Source organism: Phyllostomus hastatus, unplaced genomic scaffold (genome assembly GCF_019186645.2).
Source record: "Phyllostomus hastatus isolate PE091 unplaced genomic scaffold, TTU_PhHast_1.1 phas_scaffold_12, whole genome shotgun sequence".
NCBI lineage: Eukaryota > Metazoa > Chordata > Mammalia > Chiroptera > Phyllostomidae > Phyllostomus > Phyllostomus hastatus.
This window is the reverse complement of record NW_025334007.1, coordinates 14,671,043-14,690,988: the sequence shown is the minus strand read 5'-3', so window position 1 is coordinate 14,690,988 and position 19,946 is coordinate 14,671,043. Positions and strand designations below refer to the sequence as shown.

The 19,946-nt window shown below is 42.4% G+C and overlaps 1 protein-coding gene across 1 annotated transcript in view; it reads left to right on the top strand.

Annotated features, from left to right (window-relative positions):
- Positions 1 to 7,550: 7,550 nt before the first annotated feature.
- GRPR (gastrin releasing peptide receptor) overlaps positions 7,551 to 19,946 on the top strand; it is a 32,425-nt gene continuing 20,029 nt past the window's right edge. Inside the window, exon 1 of the mRNA XM_045855868.1 lies at positions 7,551 to 7,945. Coding sequence (XP_045711824.1) covers positions 7,551 to 7,945 — 395 coding nt within the window. The remainder of the gene's footprint in view (positions 7,946 to 19,946) is intronic.

The window sequence follows — 19,946 nt, the reverse complement described above, 5'->3', positions numbered from 1 at the left end:
ATCCTCCACAAAATACCTGACTAGTACTCTTCAGGAGTGTCAAGATCACGGAAAACAGGAAAGTCTGAGACACTGTCGCACATCAGGGGAAACTAAGGAATCATGATGACGAAATGCAGTGTGGTATCTTGGACTGGATCCTAAAACAGATACTGACGGTAGCAGAGACACCGGGGAGATCTGAATAATGTCTGTAGTTTACGTAATAGTGTTGCACCCACGCTAACTTAGTTCTGTGGATGTCAGCAACAGAGGGGACTGGGTGAAGGGTATGTGGGAGCTCTTTGCACCATTATTGTAAAATAAAAAAAAATAGTTAAAAAATAATCCATCCCAGCCACATTATTGTCTTGTCAGCTCTTTTATCAGAGGTGGAAATAATAAAGTGATGTTTCAGGGGGTCTAGGTCCATACTGACCAGATTCTCCCAGGAAAGAGATGAATGAGCTGCTACTGTCTACTACCTTACATGCCGCTGGGTGGTACGAACGCCTCCAGGTGTCCTGCAGCACAGGCAAGGGGGAAACGCTCTTACATTTTTTATGGATGGAAACTCCGGGGCACACCACATTTCAGAGGTAAATGACATTCACTGGATTGATTGGACTTGCCCAGGCCCACTGAGCAAATGTGGACAGGCAATATAAATTGTTTAATTTCTAGGTGTATGATGGCAGGGCAAGAAAATTCAGCTCATTTATAATATTATAAAAATACATATATTTTCTTTAAGCCTCCATAACTTTTCTAGATCTGGCCACACTTGCTTTCCCTCACGTTCTGTCCAACCACTCAAGGTTCAGGTCTGTTTTAGAATGCTTTTTTTGGTATTCCTTTTTTATTTGTCTATTGGGTGGTTCGCTTCTTCCCCTCTCCATCATCTTACGTATGAGGTATTATTTATTGATGCATACCAAATCACCATAAAACAGTAGATTAAAATGAGAAACATGAATGAACTCAGTCTCTGGTGCCAGGAATTTGGGTAAGCTTGACTGGTGGGTGGTCCTGGCTCAGAGCGTCTCTTGAAACTGTAGTTCAGATGCCAACCGCTCTGGCTGGTGTAGCTCAGTGGATTGAGCGTGGGCTGGGAACCAAAGCATCACAGGTTCGATTCCCAGCCAGGCTACATGCCTGGGTTGCAGGCCATAACCCCCAGCAACCGCACATTGATGTCTCTCTCTCTCTCTCTATCTTCCTCTCTTCCCTCTCTAAAAAAATAAATAAATAAAATCTTAAAAGAAAAAGAGCTGGTGGATGTATTTATCTATTTATTTTAAAGATTTTTATTTATTTAGAGACAGGGGAAGGGAGGGAGAAAGAGAGGGAGAGAAACAGCAATATGTGGTTGTCTCCTGCGTGCCCCCAACCGGGGACCTGGCCTGCAACCCAGGCAGGCAGGCACCCCGACGGGGAAACCAGTGACCCCTGGTTCACAGACAGGCACTCAGTCCACTGAGGCCAGGGCTGGTGGATATATTTAAAAGCCATCATACCAGTGTTCTCTTAGTCTTGGGTCCGACTGAGAGTTCGGTCTTTCACTGGAGGCTATTTCTGGGTGTCTACAGTTAGTCCTGCAACTTGGTGAGGCCGAAAATGAAACTTGACTCTTCCTCTCAGCAGACTGCCCCCCATCTCTTTCCTAAGTTTCCAAGCCTCATGAAAAGTCACAGAATGTTAAGAGAAGAGAAGGGAACTTGAAATGATCCCAGCATCACAGGATCTGGATATAGTCACCTGTCTCCTTTGTTCCTGCTGCAGCACTAAAATTTGACATCGCTGATTCTTCTCAAGCAAGGGGTGCTGCAATATTTGCAGCAGCGTCTCCACAATCCCGTCACGAATAGAACACTGAAATCATGGTCAGTCCCCATTGACGTTCACCACGTGAACTTCTCCTCAAAGCCCAACATCACTTGATCCCCAGTGCGCCCTTTTCTATACGCTGAAACTATTTAGCATTCAGAGTTCTTGTTTTCAGGCGGACTCTTAATTATTAACCTCTCTGCCTTCAGACTTCAGCTCTCATTTCCACTGACTGCTTTCCTTTCCCTTGTTCCTGTAGTGAACTCAATACGCCGAAAGCCAGATTCAGTGTTTTCCTCCAGAGTGGCTTCCCTCTCGCCCTTGCTCTTTACTCTCTGAGTCATGAGCCTAAAAAAAGAATTCACCAACTTGGGTTTCTTCATTGCTGATAGCCCTTACATTTGTAGTGGGGCTCTTGCCCCTGTATTGCGGCAAAAACAGCGTAACCGCCATGCAGTCGGGGACAAGTCCCAGCCATTATGAGATATCAAAAGCCCCAATTCAGTAGCTCTTCATTTAGCCTGATGTTGGTGCAGCTGCTGGCTCCCTTTTGAACTTGACATTCCAGTCTTCTATCTGTTCCCAGTTGCTGCCCTCATTTCTAAACCTATTCTGCTGGATCTCCCTAATGAAGAGATCAACACTTCTGAGACTTTAATGTCCGTGCAAGTCCCTGGGGATCTTGTTAAAATGCAAATTATGTCCTCGCTGGTGTGGCTCAATGGATTGAGTGCCGGCCTGAGAACCAAAGGGTCGCCGGTTCGATTCCCAGTCCAGGGCACATGCCTGGGTTGCTGGCCAGGTCCCCAATAGGGGGCCATGTGAGAGGCAACCACACATGGATGTTTCTCTCCCTCTCTTTCTCCCTCCCTTCCCCTCTGTCTAAAAAGAAATAAATAAAATCTTAAAAAAATAAAATGCAAATTATAATCTAGGAGGTCTGGGGTGGGGCCTGAGACTCTGTATTTCTAACAAGCTCTCAGGTAATGCCCATGCCGCTGACTCAAGGACCACACTTTGGGTTGTAGCAACAATCTCCTGAGTGTGCTTTGTTGTTCACCCTCTGCTTCTGCAGAAGGAGAAACACTCATATTTTCCTGACCTCTGGATTGCGGTGTCTGCACCACTGACCCTTATCTTACAAGAGTACTGGAATCCCCCTGGGGACCTCGTGGGAAAACACTGCTTCTTGGGTTGCAACCCTGGAGACTCTGATTCAGGAGGTCTGGGATAGGACTTTTGGATATTTTCAAGAAGCACTGCAGGTGATCTTGATGATTTCTTAAGAGTCAGTGTCTTATAGGCTGAAGTGCAACTGAAACCTTAATGTCAGGTTTTCCCCAGAAGATCTAACCTCATTTATTTCTATTTATTAATCCCCTTCGAACCTTTGTTCCAGGCAGACTGTCTCTCAAACAGATCCAGAGAATCCCTTTCTCTTTACTCCGGTTCCACCTACAAATTCTACCCATTCTGTAGTAATTCATCATGGCTGTGTATGCTCATTGGTACCCTACCCAAAACACCAACTACTGGAAGCCTCAGTGTCATACATACAGCTGGTGGGAAGAGACGTTATCTCTACTTTCTTTGGCCCTGTCGAATTCAAATATCCTCCAGAATTCTACCAAGTCGCTGCACCCTTTCTGGAAGAATGGGAAATGTGAATTGCTTGACTGAAATAGAATGAGAAGTGACATTCCTGCCCTGACACATGAGAAAGGATGCTGAGTCACATTCTGATTCTATTCAGAAACTGGGGTCCCTGGGGACAGGAGCTTTGTACTATATTTGTTCTACGTCATTTGCATAGGTCAAAGGCATCTCATGCTCACCATTAAATAAAAAGCTGAGCAAATGTCTAAATATTTGGTGATCTACTGGAAGGTGATGCATAATGGTAGGGAAAGAAAGAATCACAGCCAATTAGTTGCAATGACATCAACATTCTGTAATTAGTTTTTTGAAACACCCTTACTCCCAGAAAATATTAGGTGTTGCGCCTCAATTTATCTTCACTCGTGAAATATCATTAGAACAAGTCTGTAGGGCTGTGGAACACGTAAGACTACCAGCCCTGAGAAATCAATATCAGTATCGGCTTAACTTATATGGGAAGAAAAACTAATGGGCCAGTTGGATTTAAGAAGTGAGGCTGACTTAATATTGAGGAGTATCTAAAGAAGTAACAAAAAACAACATCCAGGAGTCCCTGTTTGTGAACCGATATTATGCCCTCTGGACCAAACTTAACAGAAAAACAAGGTTCATCACAATCTCACCCAAGTCTGCCTCTAGCTGCATTTCACATTGTTCTTTTCCCACCCTGTCTCTTCCAATCTAGATGGCTTTTCTGGACTTGTAGCTGTCCCCTGCTCAATGCCATGCTCTTTCCTTTATGCCTGCGCCCTAAGAACATTCTGTTCTCTCCACTCAAAAGGTTCGGATGAACACTTAACCTTTAAGATCAAATGTCACCTTCTCTGGAGAAAAGATGATTGCTTCATCCTAGGGAGGGGACGGGGTCTAAATCGTGACTTTTCAAAAAAGAAGACAGAGATTATTTCTATTTAAATGATATTCAAGGAACTTTTAGAAGGTTAAAAGGCCCAAAGATGTCGGGTTTAATATAATATTATAGCCAGGTGCTGGCTGCTGCTGCCTCTGCTTCAAAATTCTCGATGCCTCCCTAATTGTTTCAGGCTGAGGGTGGTGAACTCTTCTGATTTTAACATGAATCATACAAGGCTATCCATCCAATAATGATGACAATAAAAACAATGCCAGAAGCAATCATTGTCATTGATAAGAAGAAACGTAAATGACCAGAGAAGAAAACCTGCAGAGCAATTTCAAGAAGCAAAATTATTAATCTGGTATAGAACAAAGAGAAGCATTTGCAGGAGCCTACACGAAAACCTTTCTTCTAATTGTTTTTTAAAACCAAGTCCTCTGGCTATGAATTGATAGTTGGAGTCATAATGGGTCTTATAATAACGTGTATGTTCATGTGATTTTTCTCAAGCTTTTATGCTGTGGTAGATGCTTGATAAATGTCTTTGCAGTAAATGGAGGGGTTGCTGACTTACGTGTATAAGTAGGAACTTTTGCCTGTTGATCCAAGGTTAATTGCTCTCCTGATTTTATTGGGCTTTTCTAAAATAAAATCACCATAAAGAAATAAAATAAAAAAGAGCCCTGACTGGTGCGGCTCAGTTGGTTGGGCATTGTCCTACAAGGTGAAGGGTCGCTGGTTTGATGCCCAGCTGGGGTACACGCCTGAGTTGAGGGTTCAGTCCCGGTCAAGGCATGTGTGAGAGACAACTGATTGATGTTTCCCTCTTATATCAATGTTTCTCTCCCTCTCTCTAAAAGTAATTAATAAATAAAATCTTTTAAAAAAAGAAAAGTCTCAATCACAACAATAATAGTAGTTACAGTAATAGCGGCCAATATTAATGGAACACTTACTATGTAGCAGGTATTGTGAAGTCTTAACGTGGATAATTTTGTTCAAATTCTCAAATTATTCCAACTTTACAGACATGGAACTTGAAGCTTAAGACACGCAGTAACTTACCAAGGTAATAAATGAGGGAGGCAGAATTTAAGCAGAGTCCACATACTGCGTAAATATATACTTCAGGACTCACGGACATAGACAACAGTGTGGTGATTGCTGGGGGGCGGGGAGTATAAGGGACTAAATGGTAATGGAAAAAATACAATACAATGAAGGTTACATCAAAAATGAAAAAAAAAAAAAGGGCCCTGGCTGGCGTAGCTCAGTGGATTGAGCGCGGGCTGCGAACCAAAGTGTCGCAGGTTCGATTCCCAGTCAGGGCACATGCCTGGGCTGCAGGCCATGACCCCCAGCAACCGCACATGGATGTTTCTCTCTCTCTCTCTCTTTCTCCCTCCCTTCCCTCTCTAAAAATAAATAAATAAAATCTTTTAAAAAATGAAAAAAAAAAAGATATACTTGTGGCAACTAATGACCACCACTAGGCTCACGGTTATTGACTCATTACTGGTAGGTAATGCTGATCTCCACCGCGAAGCTCTGCCCCTCCAGGCATGCAGCATCAAACTCTCTGCTGCTGGCTGAGAGGAGCACAAACCCTTTGGATTTATGGAAGGAGCACGGTGGCCATCTCAGGATTATAACCGAAAATTTCCATGACAACACAGTTGGAGGCTTTGTTGCTGGGCCCTGGCATGGTGATAAATGCAAGCTTCTTTATTCCTGTTGATCCTGGGGGAAAAAAAACCCCAACAAACCTTCCGGGGCAATACACAGTACTAACTGGTTTCCTCTTATGTTCCTGCGATCGAACTGTCTCCACGCGTAAGTCTTGTGGATCCACTTTGTAATGTACTTGTAACTTGTTGGCTAAAGGTGTAAGATTCGATATAATACTACCTCCTCAGTAAAGCCTTTTCTGGCACCCTGTCTACTCTAAGTTATTTCTTTCTATGCCCTAATGCCTCAGTATTCTCTCTGTGGATCCTTTACAGATCATTCTCCTACTCAGGGCTTAACAGGAATGTGCCATAAAACATGGCAAGCATTCAGTAAAAATTGCAAATAACTGCATCAAAATGACAATTCATGTCATGTTTAATCCCAGTGAGAAAAGACCCATTTTTCTGGAAAAGATCTTCGAGAGTTAAGAAGACAGCTGGCAGCTGGTGCCATTTCTCCTGGTAGAGGGAATGAGAATGGCCTGGGAAACCTACATGAAACAGCATGTATGGATTCTGCTTCCGGTTTTCCAAGACGTCAGTCGCTAAAGGTTTAAGGCATGAGTCTCGTGCCCATTTTTCCTCAGTAGTATCCCCATCCAAAGAGGCAGTGGGAAGGCTCAGTGGGACAAGCTCACGTTTGGACACCTTGTGTATCCGTGAACATTTAATTCAGAGACAGACCTCATTGTATAGCAACCTTACCTAACATGTCATCCTAATGCATTGCAAAAGATGAGAAAATGGGATGTGCGTTCCATCTGGATTCGTGAGCAGAGCATCAGAAATATTTCCAGAGGCTTTGCATAGTGCTAGCAACATTAATGAAATGCCTAGACCAAAGGCACTGCATTTTAAATGAGAAGCCAACGGTGTCTGTTAAAAAGCCCTGTGAGCATAGGAACCCGTCTGCTGGTGGAGAGCAGGGTGGAGAGACTGGGCAGTGATTGAAGTGTCCAGCAGGGGGCTGGCATTCTCTGTCTATAAGTAGCCCTGGGTCCTCTTCAGAACCTCAGTTCAGCACAGCTGCTGTTTGCCAGTGAAGCCAGTGACGTGCAAAGCATCCTGCCTATAGGATTTGAGGCTTTCTCAGTGCAGTTTTTTTCAACCCACTTTAAACCTTCAGGTTCTAAGTATCAGGAAAGACAGGAAATGCAGCGTGGAAATAGCAGTCTCAAAGTTCTTAGTTAACTGCAGCGGAGACTCAGACTGGAATGGGGGTAGAAAGAGTTGATACACACTGGGTTTAACTCTAAACCCTTATTCACTGAAGTTAGAAATGTATTGCACTGGTCATCTTAAGACCAGAGCGGCACCAGCATCAAAATAGTGACAGACAGTGTGGAATGCCATAGTCTATTATGTACTCAGAGTATTTTTATTGAAGAAGACAAGAGCCTGGCCGAGAATTTTGTCTTCATCTTCACCCACTGCAACATCAAAAGTTAAGAAACAGCATCTCAGGACACTTGTTAGGCGGCAAAGGAAGAATCTAGAGGATGCCTCTCAATGATTGCTTCCTTCAGACCGTGCCCTGCAACGTCTCCAACCACAGTGTGGATCTCCCCGCGAATGAGGACTGGTTCCACCGGGGCATCCTCTATGTCATCCCTGCAATTTACGGGGTCATCATTCTGATAGGCCTTGTTGGCAACATCACCCTGATCAAGATCTTTTGTACCGTGAAGTCCATGAGAAACGTACCAAACCTGTTCATCTCCAGCCTGGCTTTAGGAGACCTGCTCCTCCTGGTGACCTGTGCTCCCGTGGATGCCAGCAGGTACCTGGCCGACAGATGGCTGTTCGGCAGGATTGGCTGCAAACTGATCCCCTTTATACAGCTTACCTCAGTGGGGGTGTCTGTCTTCACACTTACGGCTCTCTCAGCAGACAGGTAAGTACTGGAGGATAGTTCAATTCTTTGCGGGTGGTGGATGCCCCAGTAAATGAGATGCCACGTTGGGACAGACGGAGCTGTTTGCACAAAGGGAAGTTTCACTCAAACTCAGATTCTCTTCCAAGGCATGTTTTTGTTCTGAGGATTACTCCTTGAGTTTGACATATTGCTTTAAGAGAGAAAAGTGAATGGATGGCAGGGGAAAAAAAAGGAGGCAAGTGAGAAAAAAACCTCAGTGTAAGGTGGAGGTGCATTTTCTGGAGACAAATCGATTTGGTGTGGATTTTTCCCAACTTCTCCCTCCCTGTAAACTTAGTTGACCAGTGAGGGGGAAAAAAAAATCACAACTGATAGAGTTGAAATCCCAGGCAAATGTTACTAAGAAGCAATTCAGAATCTTTAGACAACAGAAAAGCCTGACTGCATTTCTAATTCAAAATATTCCTTCAGAAATGACCAACAGGAGAAATAAGCGCTGTTTCCTTGAAATTCATTTTCCTCAGTTAACTTTTCTCACAGCTGATTTTTTAAACTTTATTTTTATTGTTGACACTAGGTTGTCTATAACCGAACAGCCTGTGTGTGCTCATTTTCCTAAGAATCTCTTGTGTGAAATCAAACATTAGTGGACTTTTTTTTTCTTGAGAAAGCTCCATTCAAGATTGATTTTGAATTTGAATATCTTTGGTAAGATACTTCCATATACTGAGCCTTTGGAGTTTTTTCGGGGGTGGCAGTTTTTTGAGGGGGGTTGGTACAATGTTTTATTCTGGTAAATATACATATTGTGAACTGCATTTCTTGCATGAGCATATTGCTTCACAATTTATATTTATTCATTCTTAAAAACATGTATTCATTTTCTGAATACCCTGGTTGAATTAACCAGTGAGGAAATAACTGCGTTATTCCCACAAGTGGCTGAATGTATCTCATGTACTTCTGAGCTCTAGAAACTGGACATAGTAATGTCCAGACACCAGACACATCACAGACCAGATGGTCTAATTATGAAAAATTGGGACAGTGACCCAAAGGCTATCGATTTTTATTTTAGAATCAACTGTATGTTCTGGTGTTAAAGATACGTAAGCATCTGCAACTGTACCAGGAAAGGCTCTTGAAAATTTATGCTCTGAAGAAAATGCCCCACATTGTAATACATGTGGTGCTGGATTCTCATTCTGTAGAGGAACAAACAGTCCCCAGGTGATCTGGCTTTGTTGAGTAATGGACAAATAAGATAGTGTTATCAATATTTGTAGACATGTGTTTATACTTAGCTGCCTGAAGTGCACTGCTCAGTACACATGGCATTTTTCAAAGGTTGAAAACTTAACAGCCCAGAAATGGGGTTTGCACATCATACCGGCTGGGCAGGGTCTCTCCATTCCTGCTCCTCACCCCCAGGCTTCTGTGACCCTGAATGTTCGCCCAGGAGCAGTTCCGAGTGTTGATTCAGGGCAGGCAAACTTTGGAGCTGGCGGAAGGTCGGAAGGTCTGGGGCTCCTTACCAGGGGCCGAGGGCACCTCAAGATGAGGGGAATTTTCTTGATGAGAAGATGAGATTTTTGTTTCCGGGGCTGGGAGAGCAGTAGTACAGATGGTGTTTACTCTCTTGAGGGTGGGGGCGGGGAGTGGGAACAGAGAGGAAAGTGAGGATGTGAGGTGGAAAGATGCAGCTGCACAGAACCCCTCTTCGGAGTTCCAAAGCCCACCAAATCCACCATCAGCAAAAAGGCACTTTCAAAAGCCGAGCTGCATGCTTTGTCGGCTCTAGTGTGTTGTCAGTGAGTTGATTGTTCCTGCATGTCCTTCCCCAGTCCAGAAGTCACTATGAGCTTCCATAAAACTAACTTTTTGTGTTTTGCTAAGGCGTAAAAAGGCCGATGGATCACCTGGACCACAGGTAGTGCATCTAACCAACTTCAACAAGAATAGGGATTGAGCTACTTAAATAATGTAAGATTGTACTTATCCGTTTATCTCATTTTTAAAAGACATTGGAGCCTTACAACAACCTCATGAGGTTAGCAGGGCAAATATGTATATCCACATATATACAATATCTATTTTTTCTCAGTAGGCCAATAGGATATAATCTCTATACAGTAAACTAAACAAGCGCACAGTTCAATATATGTTTACACACGTCTGTATAACAGCATTACTACCACCCAGATGGAGATATGGAACAGTTCCAGCATGCTAGGAGTTCCTTTTATGCTCCTTTCCAGGTAATACCCACCCCCATAAAGAGGCAATCACTATTCTGAGTTCAATTATCCTGATTGTTTTCGCCAGATTATACTTGTTGTGCTTATTATTTTTGTGACGATCACCCATCTTGGTGCATGTAGCAATGGTTTGTTCTTTTTTTAAATTTTTTTTAAAGATTTTATTTATTTACTTTTAGAGAGGGAAGGGTGGGAGAAAGAGAGAGAGAGAGAGAGAAACATCCATGTGCGGTTGCTGGGGGCCGTGGCCTGCAACCCAGGCATGTGCCCTGGCTGGGAATCGAACCTGCGACACTTTGGTTCGCAGCCCGCGCTCAATCCACTGAGCTACGCCAGCCAGGGCTGTGGTTTGTTCTTTTGAATCATCAGGTAGTATTCCATTATATGAATATACCTCTATTCATTTATCCATTCTAATGCTGATGGACATTGGGCTGTTTCCAGTTTGGGATTGATAATAACCTGGCCTGAATATTCTTATTTATGTCTTTTAAAGTTCATGCTTATTTCTCTTGGGCATATGCCTGGGAGTGGAATTGCTGGATCATAAGGGGCATATACTTAGTAAATATTGTTCAAACAGTTTTCCAAAGTGGTAGTATGTACTGGATAGATTGATAAAGAGTGAGCCAGAAGACCTTCCAAACTGTATGATCATCACAGTTGTTGAGGAGCTTTCAAAATATAGATCCTTAGCCCTCATCCTAAATCCACTCAATCGGGGCTTCTGAGGTGTAGACAGGCACAGCACTAATCACCCACCACCCCTGCTCCCTGTAGGTTGGCCAGCCATGCCAGTACTCATCCCAACCTCCCTCCCGCAGCGCTCCCCTGCCCCAGGTAAACTTGAGTCCTTGTTAATATGAAAAGAATGAATTTGTTCTAGAAAAGTTCATACTGCTGCCACTGTGTCAAAAGGAGTCTTCAAGACAGTCCCAGAAACCAGAATTCTGGCTTTCACTGACCGCAGATTTGCATTTAAACTCCTCCAGAGAGGTCCCCGCCCTCCCTCTCCTTTCCTGCTTTCTTCCCTTTGCATACACACTGAGGTCCTCAAGCACAGTAGTTACACTGAGCTCTTGGCCCTGCATCCTTGTGCGTAGTGTATCACACTCACTCTCCAGAATGCCTTGCCCTTTCCTGAACGGAATTCTCCACTTCCCATCCCATGTGATATATGCCTTGGAGTGGGCTGGCACTTTAACCTTTTTTCTGCCATTACTACCTGTAAGAGGGAGTCAGACCAAGTTACATAACTCTGTGACCTTAGTTGAATTATCTGTAAAATAATAGAGTTGAGCTAGATGATTTCAAAGGTCCTTCCACGTTTTTTTTAAAAAGATTATTTAAGCCCTGGCTGGCGTAGCTCAGTGGATTGAGCGCTGGGCTGCGAACCAAAGTGTCACAGGTTCGATTCCCAGCCAGGGCACATGCCTGGGTTGCAGGCCATAACCCACAGCAACCACACATTGATGTTTCTCTCTCTCTCTCTCTCTATCTCCCTCCCTTCCTTCTCTAAAAATAAATAAATAAAATCCTAAAAAAGGGATTATTTATTTATTTATTTTTAGAGAGAGGAAAGGAAGAAGAAAGAGAGGGAGAAAAACATCAATGTGTGGTTGCCTCTTGCATACGCCCTACCAGGGACCTAGTCTGCAACCCCGGGATGTGCCCTGACCAGGAATTGAACCGGTGACAATTTGGTTTGCAGGCCGGTACTCAATCAATCCACTGAGCCACACCACCCAGAGTGATCCTTCTAAGTTTTCAAATTTATGGCTTTTTAAAAAACCCTGTCATTTTGCCTGTCATCTGGAGTCTGGCTCAAGCCTCTTCCTTAAAGCTCTAAGTTGGCCAACTAGCCCAAATTTCCTGACCCTCTTCTAAACATGGGACTTATGATCTAAGGAATGAATTATCTTATGACATCTTTCACCTTGCTGTTTTGAAATATTTGACTCATTGGTCTTTTTTTAGCCTCTTATATATTCATTGCTTTAACTTTTCAAGTATATCATTAAGAATGTTAAGGACAGAGATTTCTTATATGTTCTTGTATCTTCCACAGTGCCTCACATGGTTCCTTGTAACAAATGAGTGGTCAATAAATATTTCTTAATTAATTAAAATGATGGTTAATTTATGCATACTTTTTTCTTCTCATTATTATTAATCTTCCCCATTTTGTAGAACTCATCTGAAAGCATGCTCTTAAAAATGTATCATATGGTCATCTGCTCCTCATGTGTTTCTCTCTATTAAGCTCTCATTATTTAGATACATGAGAGAAAAGCTACCTTCTGTGATCAGTGAATAGATTCAGGGGATAAATAGATGGGTGGAGATGGAAAGATAAATGGATGGATGGATGGATGGATTTTTTGCATAATGGTCTTTTTTAAAAAAGATTTATTTATTTATTTTTAGAGAGGGAAGGGAGGGAGAAAGAAAGAGAGAGAGAGAGAGAGAAACATCAATGTGCGGTTGCTGGGGGCCATGGCCTGCAACCCAGGCATGTGCCCTGGCTGGGAATCGAACCTGTGACGCTTTGGTTCGCAGCCCGCACTCAATCCACTCAGCTACGCCAGCCAGGGCTGCATAATGGTCTTTCCTACTAGATGCCCATCTCTGTACTAGGTGCCTCAGTATTGTGTAAATGGAATTTAAGACCTGAACCGGACCCTCAACAGGAAAAGGGTGAGTAGAGTTTGTGTTTTTCTTTTCCAGTAAGTGTAAAGTTTAAAGCTGGATTTAATGCCTGCTTTAGTATCATCATGCAGTGTTATTTCTGCTAGAATGGGGCTGGCAGGATGAATCCCAAAGACAGACAGATGAAGCAGTTCTCGTGTAACGAGGTCCTTGTTCGATCTCATGAAAGACTGTGCATCATTTCGCCTTCCCTTGTGATTTGGAATGTGTAAAGAAACAGGAAAGCGTTACACTTATGCTGTCTTCTTGCAGTGCAGAATCTTTGAATTTATTGCCAGGGATTTATGAGACAATGTAGTTTTCAGCTTTCCTGACACCTAGAGCTGCATGGTCCAACATGCAAGACACTAACCTCACGTAGTTATTTAACTTAAATAAAACCAGCCCTGGCTGGCGTAGCTCAGTGGATTGAGCGCGGGCTGCGAACCAAAGCGTCGCAGGTTCGATTCCCAGTCAGGGCACATGCCTGGGTTGCAGGCCACAGCCCCCAGCAACCGCACATTGATGTTTCTCTCTCTCTCTCTCTCTCTCTCTCTTTCTGCCTCCCTTCCCTCTCTAAAAATAAATAAATAAAATCTTTAAAAAAATAACTTAAATAAAACTAAACATTCAGTTCTGTGGTCACACAAACCACATGTCAAGTGCTTAGTAGCAATAGTTGACTCTGCGTGACAGTGCAGATACAGAACATTCCCATAGTTGCCGAAAATTCTATTGGACAATACAGAAGAGAGTTTGCTCTGTGCCTTTGGGTCCAAATCTCTTTCTCAAGATCCACATTACCTGCTCTCACTCCTTGAGGATATCAGGCATTCCTCAGATTAGCAAATATCAAATGCCTCCCAGCGACATAAGGTCTTTCAGTCTTCAGGCAGCCCAATCCAATCACCAGCCACAGGCTTGGGGAATTTAGGCATCCCGTTGATGAGGTTTTGAGACCTGAAGAATACATGTGGAATTCACTTTCTGGGTCTGCATTATGAACTTCTGCTTGATCCTTCCATTCTCTTGGGCCAGGTCTCCTTCCACCTGCCAGTCTGTCTTTCTATCTTATACTAAGACTTGATTGGCACTGCTCTGGCTAACTTCTGTTTCTCATTGTCTTGCACATGTACCACCTGGCTTTTCCCCTGTCTTCATTTCCCCCTCCCCGGTGGCCGGGCTCTATTCCCTCCGTCTGCCCAAGTCCTAGCAGTCCTTCAAGGCTCACTCCAAATGCCTTCTCCTCTAGGAAGCATTCACTCATCTTTTCTTTTTCCTTTCCCAAGATGCTCTTGCCTGTTCATTAAATGCCAAATTATCCTACCTTGTGTTATTAGGTCCTTTTCATAGTTGTGTTCTCTACTTCCTTCCTCATATGGGAAACTCCATGAGTTCTCTGCCTTCTTTGACAGCCAGGGCCACCTGACATCTAGTAAGAGGACAATAAATTACAGCTTGGTTGATGTTCGAGCAATAACAAAATGATGAAGTCCAATGGCTACAAATAAAGTTCAAGCCCTTGCAAATGGTGTTCTGAGACTCAATTTCCAATTGGAGGAGGGAGTTCCATGCACCTCCAACAAGTAATTCTCTGAATACCAGCTGGTTATCTGAGAAATCAACTCAACTTGGACACAGTCTAACCAGAGACAGCATCAAATTCCACAGGTTGAAGGCTCAGTCCTACTAGGCTGCAACACCTACTCCTCGCCCCGACTTCAGACACTAGTCTCAAGTGCAGGTTTTACCTATTCTTCTGACCAACTGGCTATAAATCAAAGGATCTCATAATCCCCTCTCCTTGATTCCATACATTTGCTAGAGTGGCTCACAGAGCTCAGAGAAACGTTTTCCTTACTAGATTACTACTTTTCTATAAAAGAATATAACTCAGGGTAAGGTATGTGTACAGAGCATGGAGCTTCTTCTATAAGGCTCTCCAGCGCACCACTCTGGCCACATCCTCGAGTGTTCACCAACCCAGAAGCTGTCCTTTTGAGTTGTTATGGAGGCTCATTACATAGTCATGATTGGTTAAACTATTGGCCATTGGCAACGGATTCAACCTCCAGCCTCTCTCCTCTTCCTGGCCATGAGGGAAGTGGGTAGGGAAGAGCAGGACTGAAAGTTTCAACGTGCCAATCACATGATTGGGTCTCTTGGTGACCAGTCCCCATCCTCTAGTGCTTTGGAAAATTCACCTCATTAACATAACAAAAGACACCTGCATCACTCTCAACACTTAGGACATTCTAAAAATTTTGTGAGTTGTGAGCTACAAAGGGTGGACAAAAGACAAAATATATGAGAAATTTATTTTGGTCATCTGAATGACCAAATACTTACTTCTTATAAATCATAATAGGATGCCTTGTTTCACAGAGAGACCAAGAGAAGTGATGGAATTTGGCCTTGTCACGACAAACTCAGAATCGAGTCAGACTTGAACTCTATTGTCCTCATTCCAAGTCCCAGTTAGCCTCAGGAGAATTGGGAACTTTTCTTCAGAAACCATCAAAACACAGAGTCGGATTCTATTTCTCTTCCCTGGGAAGCAGGAGCTGCCCACCCCACGATGTACTGTTTTGAGGGATACCCGGGGAGTCACTCCCTTTCCCTATCCCTATCTAGACATCACCCAGTAACTTCAAAAGCTCCTCTACCATGCTAGAGGCCCAGCTCCATTCATTCCAAGGAGACTGATCCTTGCCCACAAGAGAAGACGATTTTATTTCTTGCCCCTCTGTTGCAAAGTTGACATGAACCATCAGTTCATAATTTTTCTATAGTACGACTTTCCTGAAGGATATGTTGCCGCTCTGGAAGGAGACTGAACTCCTGTCTCCCCACAGTGAAGGGATCTGTCACAGCTGCTGGCAAGCTCTGGGAATGCTCAGGGGGCAGGTGCAATGAAAGTGGGGTTTCCCACAAAGGCTCTTTTAATTGGAGCCTTTTCAATTTTACTGTGGAGAGAAGGGCAGCTAAGAACTTTGACCTTGTCTGTGTAGACTTTTATGTGATTAATTAAGTATCATTTCTGGCAACTTAATATGCATGGAAGCAAAAAAAAAAAAAAAAACCAAAAAGCATAGACTGGATCATGAAACCTAGGCCATAGTTTTGAAAGGGCTCCCTGGTGAGGTGTTTTATTGAACTGTGCTTGTCAATAAAATCCTTTGTAAATAGATTAAATTTGCATTTTTGCACTTGTAAATCCTCCTGGTATGTGGGGTTTGCATAAATTCTTAAAATGCATGTTTTGCAGAATAAAAGAAAAAACTTTCTCCATTTCTCTTTTTCTACCTCCCAGAGTATTTTTTATTATAGTCAACCTTTGAAACTCTGGTGATTAGTATCTGATGTTTGCTGCTACTTAAAATAATTTTATTTTCTTCAAAACCTCTAAGAAGCTGCTGGTTCATTTCACACATTAAAGGTCACCTTCTGTAGGTCTTCATTGGCTACTCAGTCGAAAGGAATGATCAACACTATTCTACCATCCAATTTTTTTTCAGGTCGATTGAGGTATAATTTATATTCAGTAAAATTTTCGGTGTACAAAATTCTATGAATTTTGACAAACTCATATAGCCATGAAACCACTAGCACCACAAGCACAACACAGAACATTTTCCATATCCTCCAAATTTTCTCATGTCCTTTGTTGTCTACCCCCTTTCTCCACCCCTAGGTCCTATTCTTTTCTAGACCACCATCAGTTAGGCTACTCAGAGAGCTGCCTTGGCCTTCTAGAAAGACTGTTACAGAGGCACAAGAAGTGAGCCAGCTGAGCTGCTTGGATTCAGGGAACAAGTTACAACGGCAAAAGAAGGGCACTTGGAGACAGGTTCAGGGGGTTAGCCCAGGATAAACTGTAGCTGCCCGCTGCTCCCCTGGTTGCAAGTCTAGTGGGGACACTTAGAGCTTAGAAAAAAGAAAGCAAAGATACACACCTGAAGAAGGCATGTGCATGCTCTACGCAGAGAGTATGCACTGGGTTCTTTGTCTTAAGGGTTTTTATCCGTTTTCCAAAGGCAGGTATTTTAGGGGAGGTCACAGGGGAAGATCTCAATAGAATATTCATCAGCTTTCCACACATGTCCTTTAATATGCTGATTCATCAAAATGAGCATTTAGGGTCACGATTGTGATCTATACTGATTGGTTGGAGCTAATATAGGGTCACTAGTCAGTGCATTTGGTCCTATGCCAGCTATCATGTTGCTTCATCTGGTTTTGCTGCTTCTCTGGGCCTAGGGCTGACACAGAACTGAGGCTCAGATGTTATCTCTAGTTGGACTCAAACTCTGGCTCTGTGGTCAACAGACCCAAGGCTTCGTTCCCAAAATAATTTAATGCTGATCAGAAGCTCATTGTCGGGGGAGGGCTTAATGGTTAAGGGAGCGGGTGAGCAAGGGAGAAGGAGGCAGGTGAGCGAGGGTGCTGCATGAGGCCAGTCTGAATCAGCTGTCTCAGTTCCCCCATAGCACATGCCAAGGAATTTCCCTGGGTCCTTACTATCCTGCCTCAAATGGAAAGAAGCATGCATGAAGGAATAAAGGAATGAATGAATTCTGGTAGGTTCTATGGAGTGAAGCTGGACTATTGGGTTATGTTCTCTAAATCATATTTATGTCCTTTGATGGTTAGCAGAGTGACAGCAATAGAAGAGTGGTTTTGACCCTTGATGATAGGGCCTTATGCAGGTTTCATGGGTACTGTTGGGAGGGTAGTTTTTAAGAAAAACAAGTAAAATTATGAATACAGAGTTTGGTAGAGAAGTGAATGTTTTAAAGTATTTAGAAATCATATATTCAATTACAAATCATGATGAGTCATAAATTTAAATGAGTTGATAAATTCCACAAACATCACAAAATCCAGAAAAATAACAGGATATCTATTCACCGCCTGATACATGTCTACCATACTTAGTTTCTCAAACATTCTGGCTTCATCATCATTTCTCTCCTCTTAAAATGACAATGGTATGGAAATATCCTTTTCCATAGAGAAATCAGAAAGATAAGTCAGTGTTTCACGTGGTTGATTAAACTCAACTTATTAATGACAGGTTAGAAAAGTGTCTTTATGTTTCATAACTCATTATTAGTAATGTTACAGAAATATTTAGGATTATTATCAAATGCTTAGGATTATTTGAGAAAGTCAGTTTCAAGCTTCTTTCCTATATGGCAGGGGTGTCAAACTCATTTTCAGTGGGGGTCACATCAGCCTTGCAGTTGCCTTCAAAGGGCCGAATGTAATTTCAACTCCTTAACAGTTAAGGAGTAGTTACATGTATACAGTCCTAACATTATTTTGGCCCTTTGAAGGCAACTGCAAGGCTGATGTGGTCCCTGGTGAAAGAGTTTGACACCCCTTCTATATGGGCTATAAAGTTTCACAGCAATTTGCCCTGGCTGGCATAGCTCAGTAGGTTGAGTGCGGGCTGCAAACCAGGCATTGCAGGTTCGATTCCCAGTCAGGGCACCTGCCTAGGTTGCAGGCCACGGCCCCCAGCAATCGCACATTGATGTTTCTCTCTCTCTCTCTCTCTCTCTCTCTCTCTCTCTCTCTCTCTCTCTCTCCCTTCCCTCTCTAAAAATAAATAAATAAAATCTTTAAAAAAAAAGCTTCACAGCAATTCAAGCTTTTGTGTGCCTTGACTAATCTTAAATACTCACTTAATTAATGATGCCCATTAACCTATTTGCCATGGGTGTCTTTGCATTGAGTTTTAAGTTATCTTCATCAATGTTGGTATTTATATGGGTATACATAAAATGAATGACTCTACACAAATGTATTTGCTATTTGTAATTTGGCTACAAGTTCCTACCTTGTAACACAAACATAATAAACTCAATTCTGTTAATATACAAAGTCCAGCACAAGTAAGGCCTGCTTGAGTATGGTTGGTAGGGTAATAATATGGGTGTAATCATTTGTAGTTTTAACTTGAACATTAAACCTAAGATGTCCTATGGTGTGCTTGAGTGTGATATTTTTAGGTTACAGAATTACATGCTTATGATTTTGTAATAAAAGATTTTGTAAAAAGGGTGTTATTTGCGCCAGACACTGTATTTAGATTTAAACCTACCATCTTTTTATTTGGTTTTTATGGTTCTCACCTGTTTCATACTCCCTTTTCCCTCCCTCCTTGCCTTCTATTACATTAATTAAATATTTTAATCATTTTATTCCTCATCTCCTTATGAGCTTGTTAAATACAAGCTCTCATTAGTATGCTTTGAGGGGCTACCCTGGAGTTTACAAGATGTATCCTTGACTTATCAGAATTTACTATAAATTGGAACTTTCTTACTTCCCAATGTAAGGATAATAGAGCACTGGAACCTCATTTCAATTCCTTCCTGTCCTTTTTTTGGTTATCATTATTCTATATTTTAACTCTCTCTATATTTTAAACGCTACTAAGGCATCCTGTTTAGTGTTTTTATATACTTTGCATTTACTCACATATGTACGTTGACATTTAGACTGATTCCTGTATTTACCTTTTCTGTTGTTCTCCATTCCTTCCTGCTTGTCTGGCTTCATGTGAGATCATTTCACTGCTGCCCAGAGAATGCCCTTCAGTATTCCATTTAGTGTACATCTAAGGGAGATGCATTTTCTGTTTTTGTCTGAAAATGTCTTTATTTCATGTAATTTGGGGGAAGATATTTTCACTGAGCACAGAAGTCTAGGCTGGCCCTCTTATCTTGCACACTTTGAAGTATTGTCCTCTGACTTCCGCTGTGAAGTCAGATGTCAGTTTTATTGTTGCTCCTTTAAAATTATTGATTTTTTTTTCTTTTTGACAGATTAAAAAAAATTCTCCTGATCTTTGGCTTTCAGCAGCATCACTACAATGCATTTAAGTGTGGTTTTTCTTTGTATTCTCCTGCCTGAAATTCATAGTTTTTCTTAAATCTGTGGCTTGAAGATTTCAGCTCACTTTGGAAAAGTCCTCAACCATTACAAGTTCAAATACTGCTCCTGTCTCATCCTGTTTTTCCTTTCCTTCGCTATTGTGTCTACATATAATAGAAAAACTATAG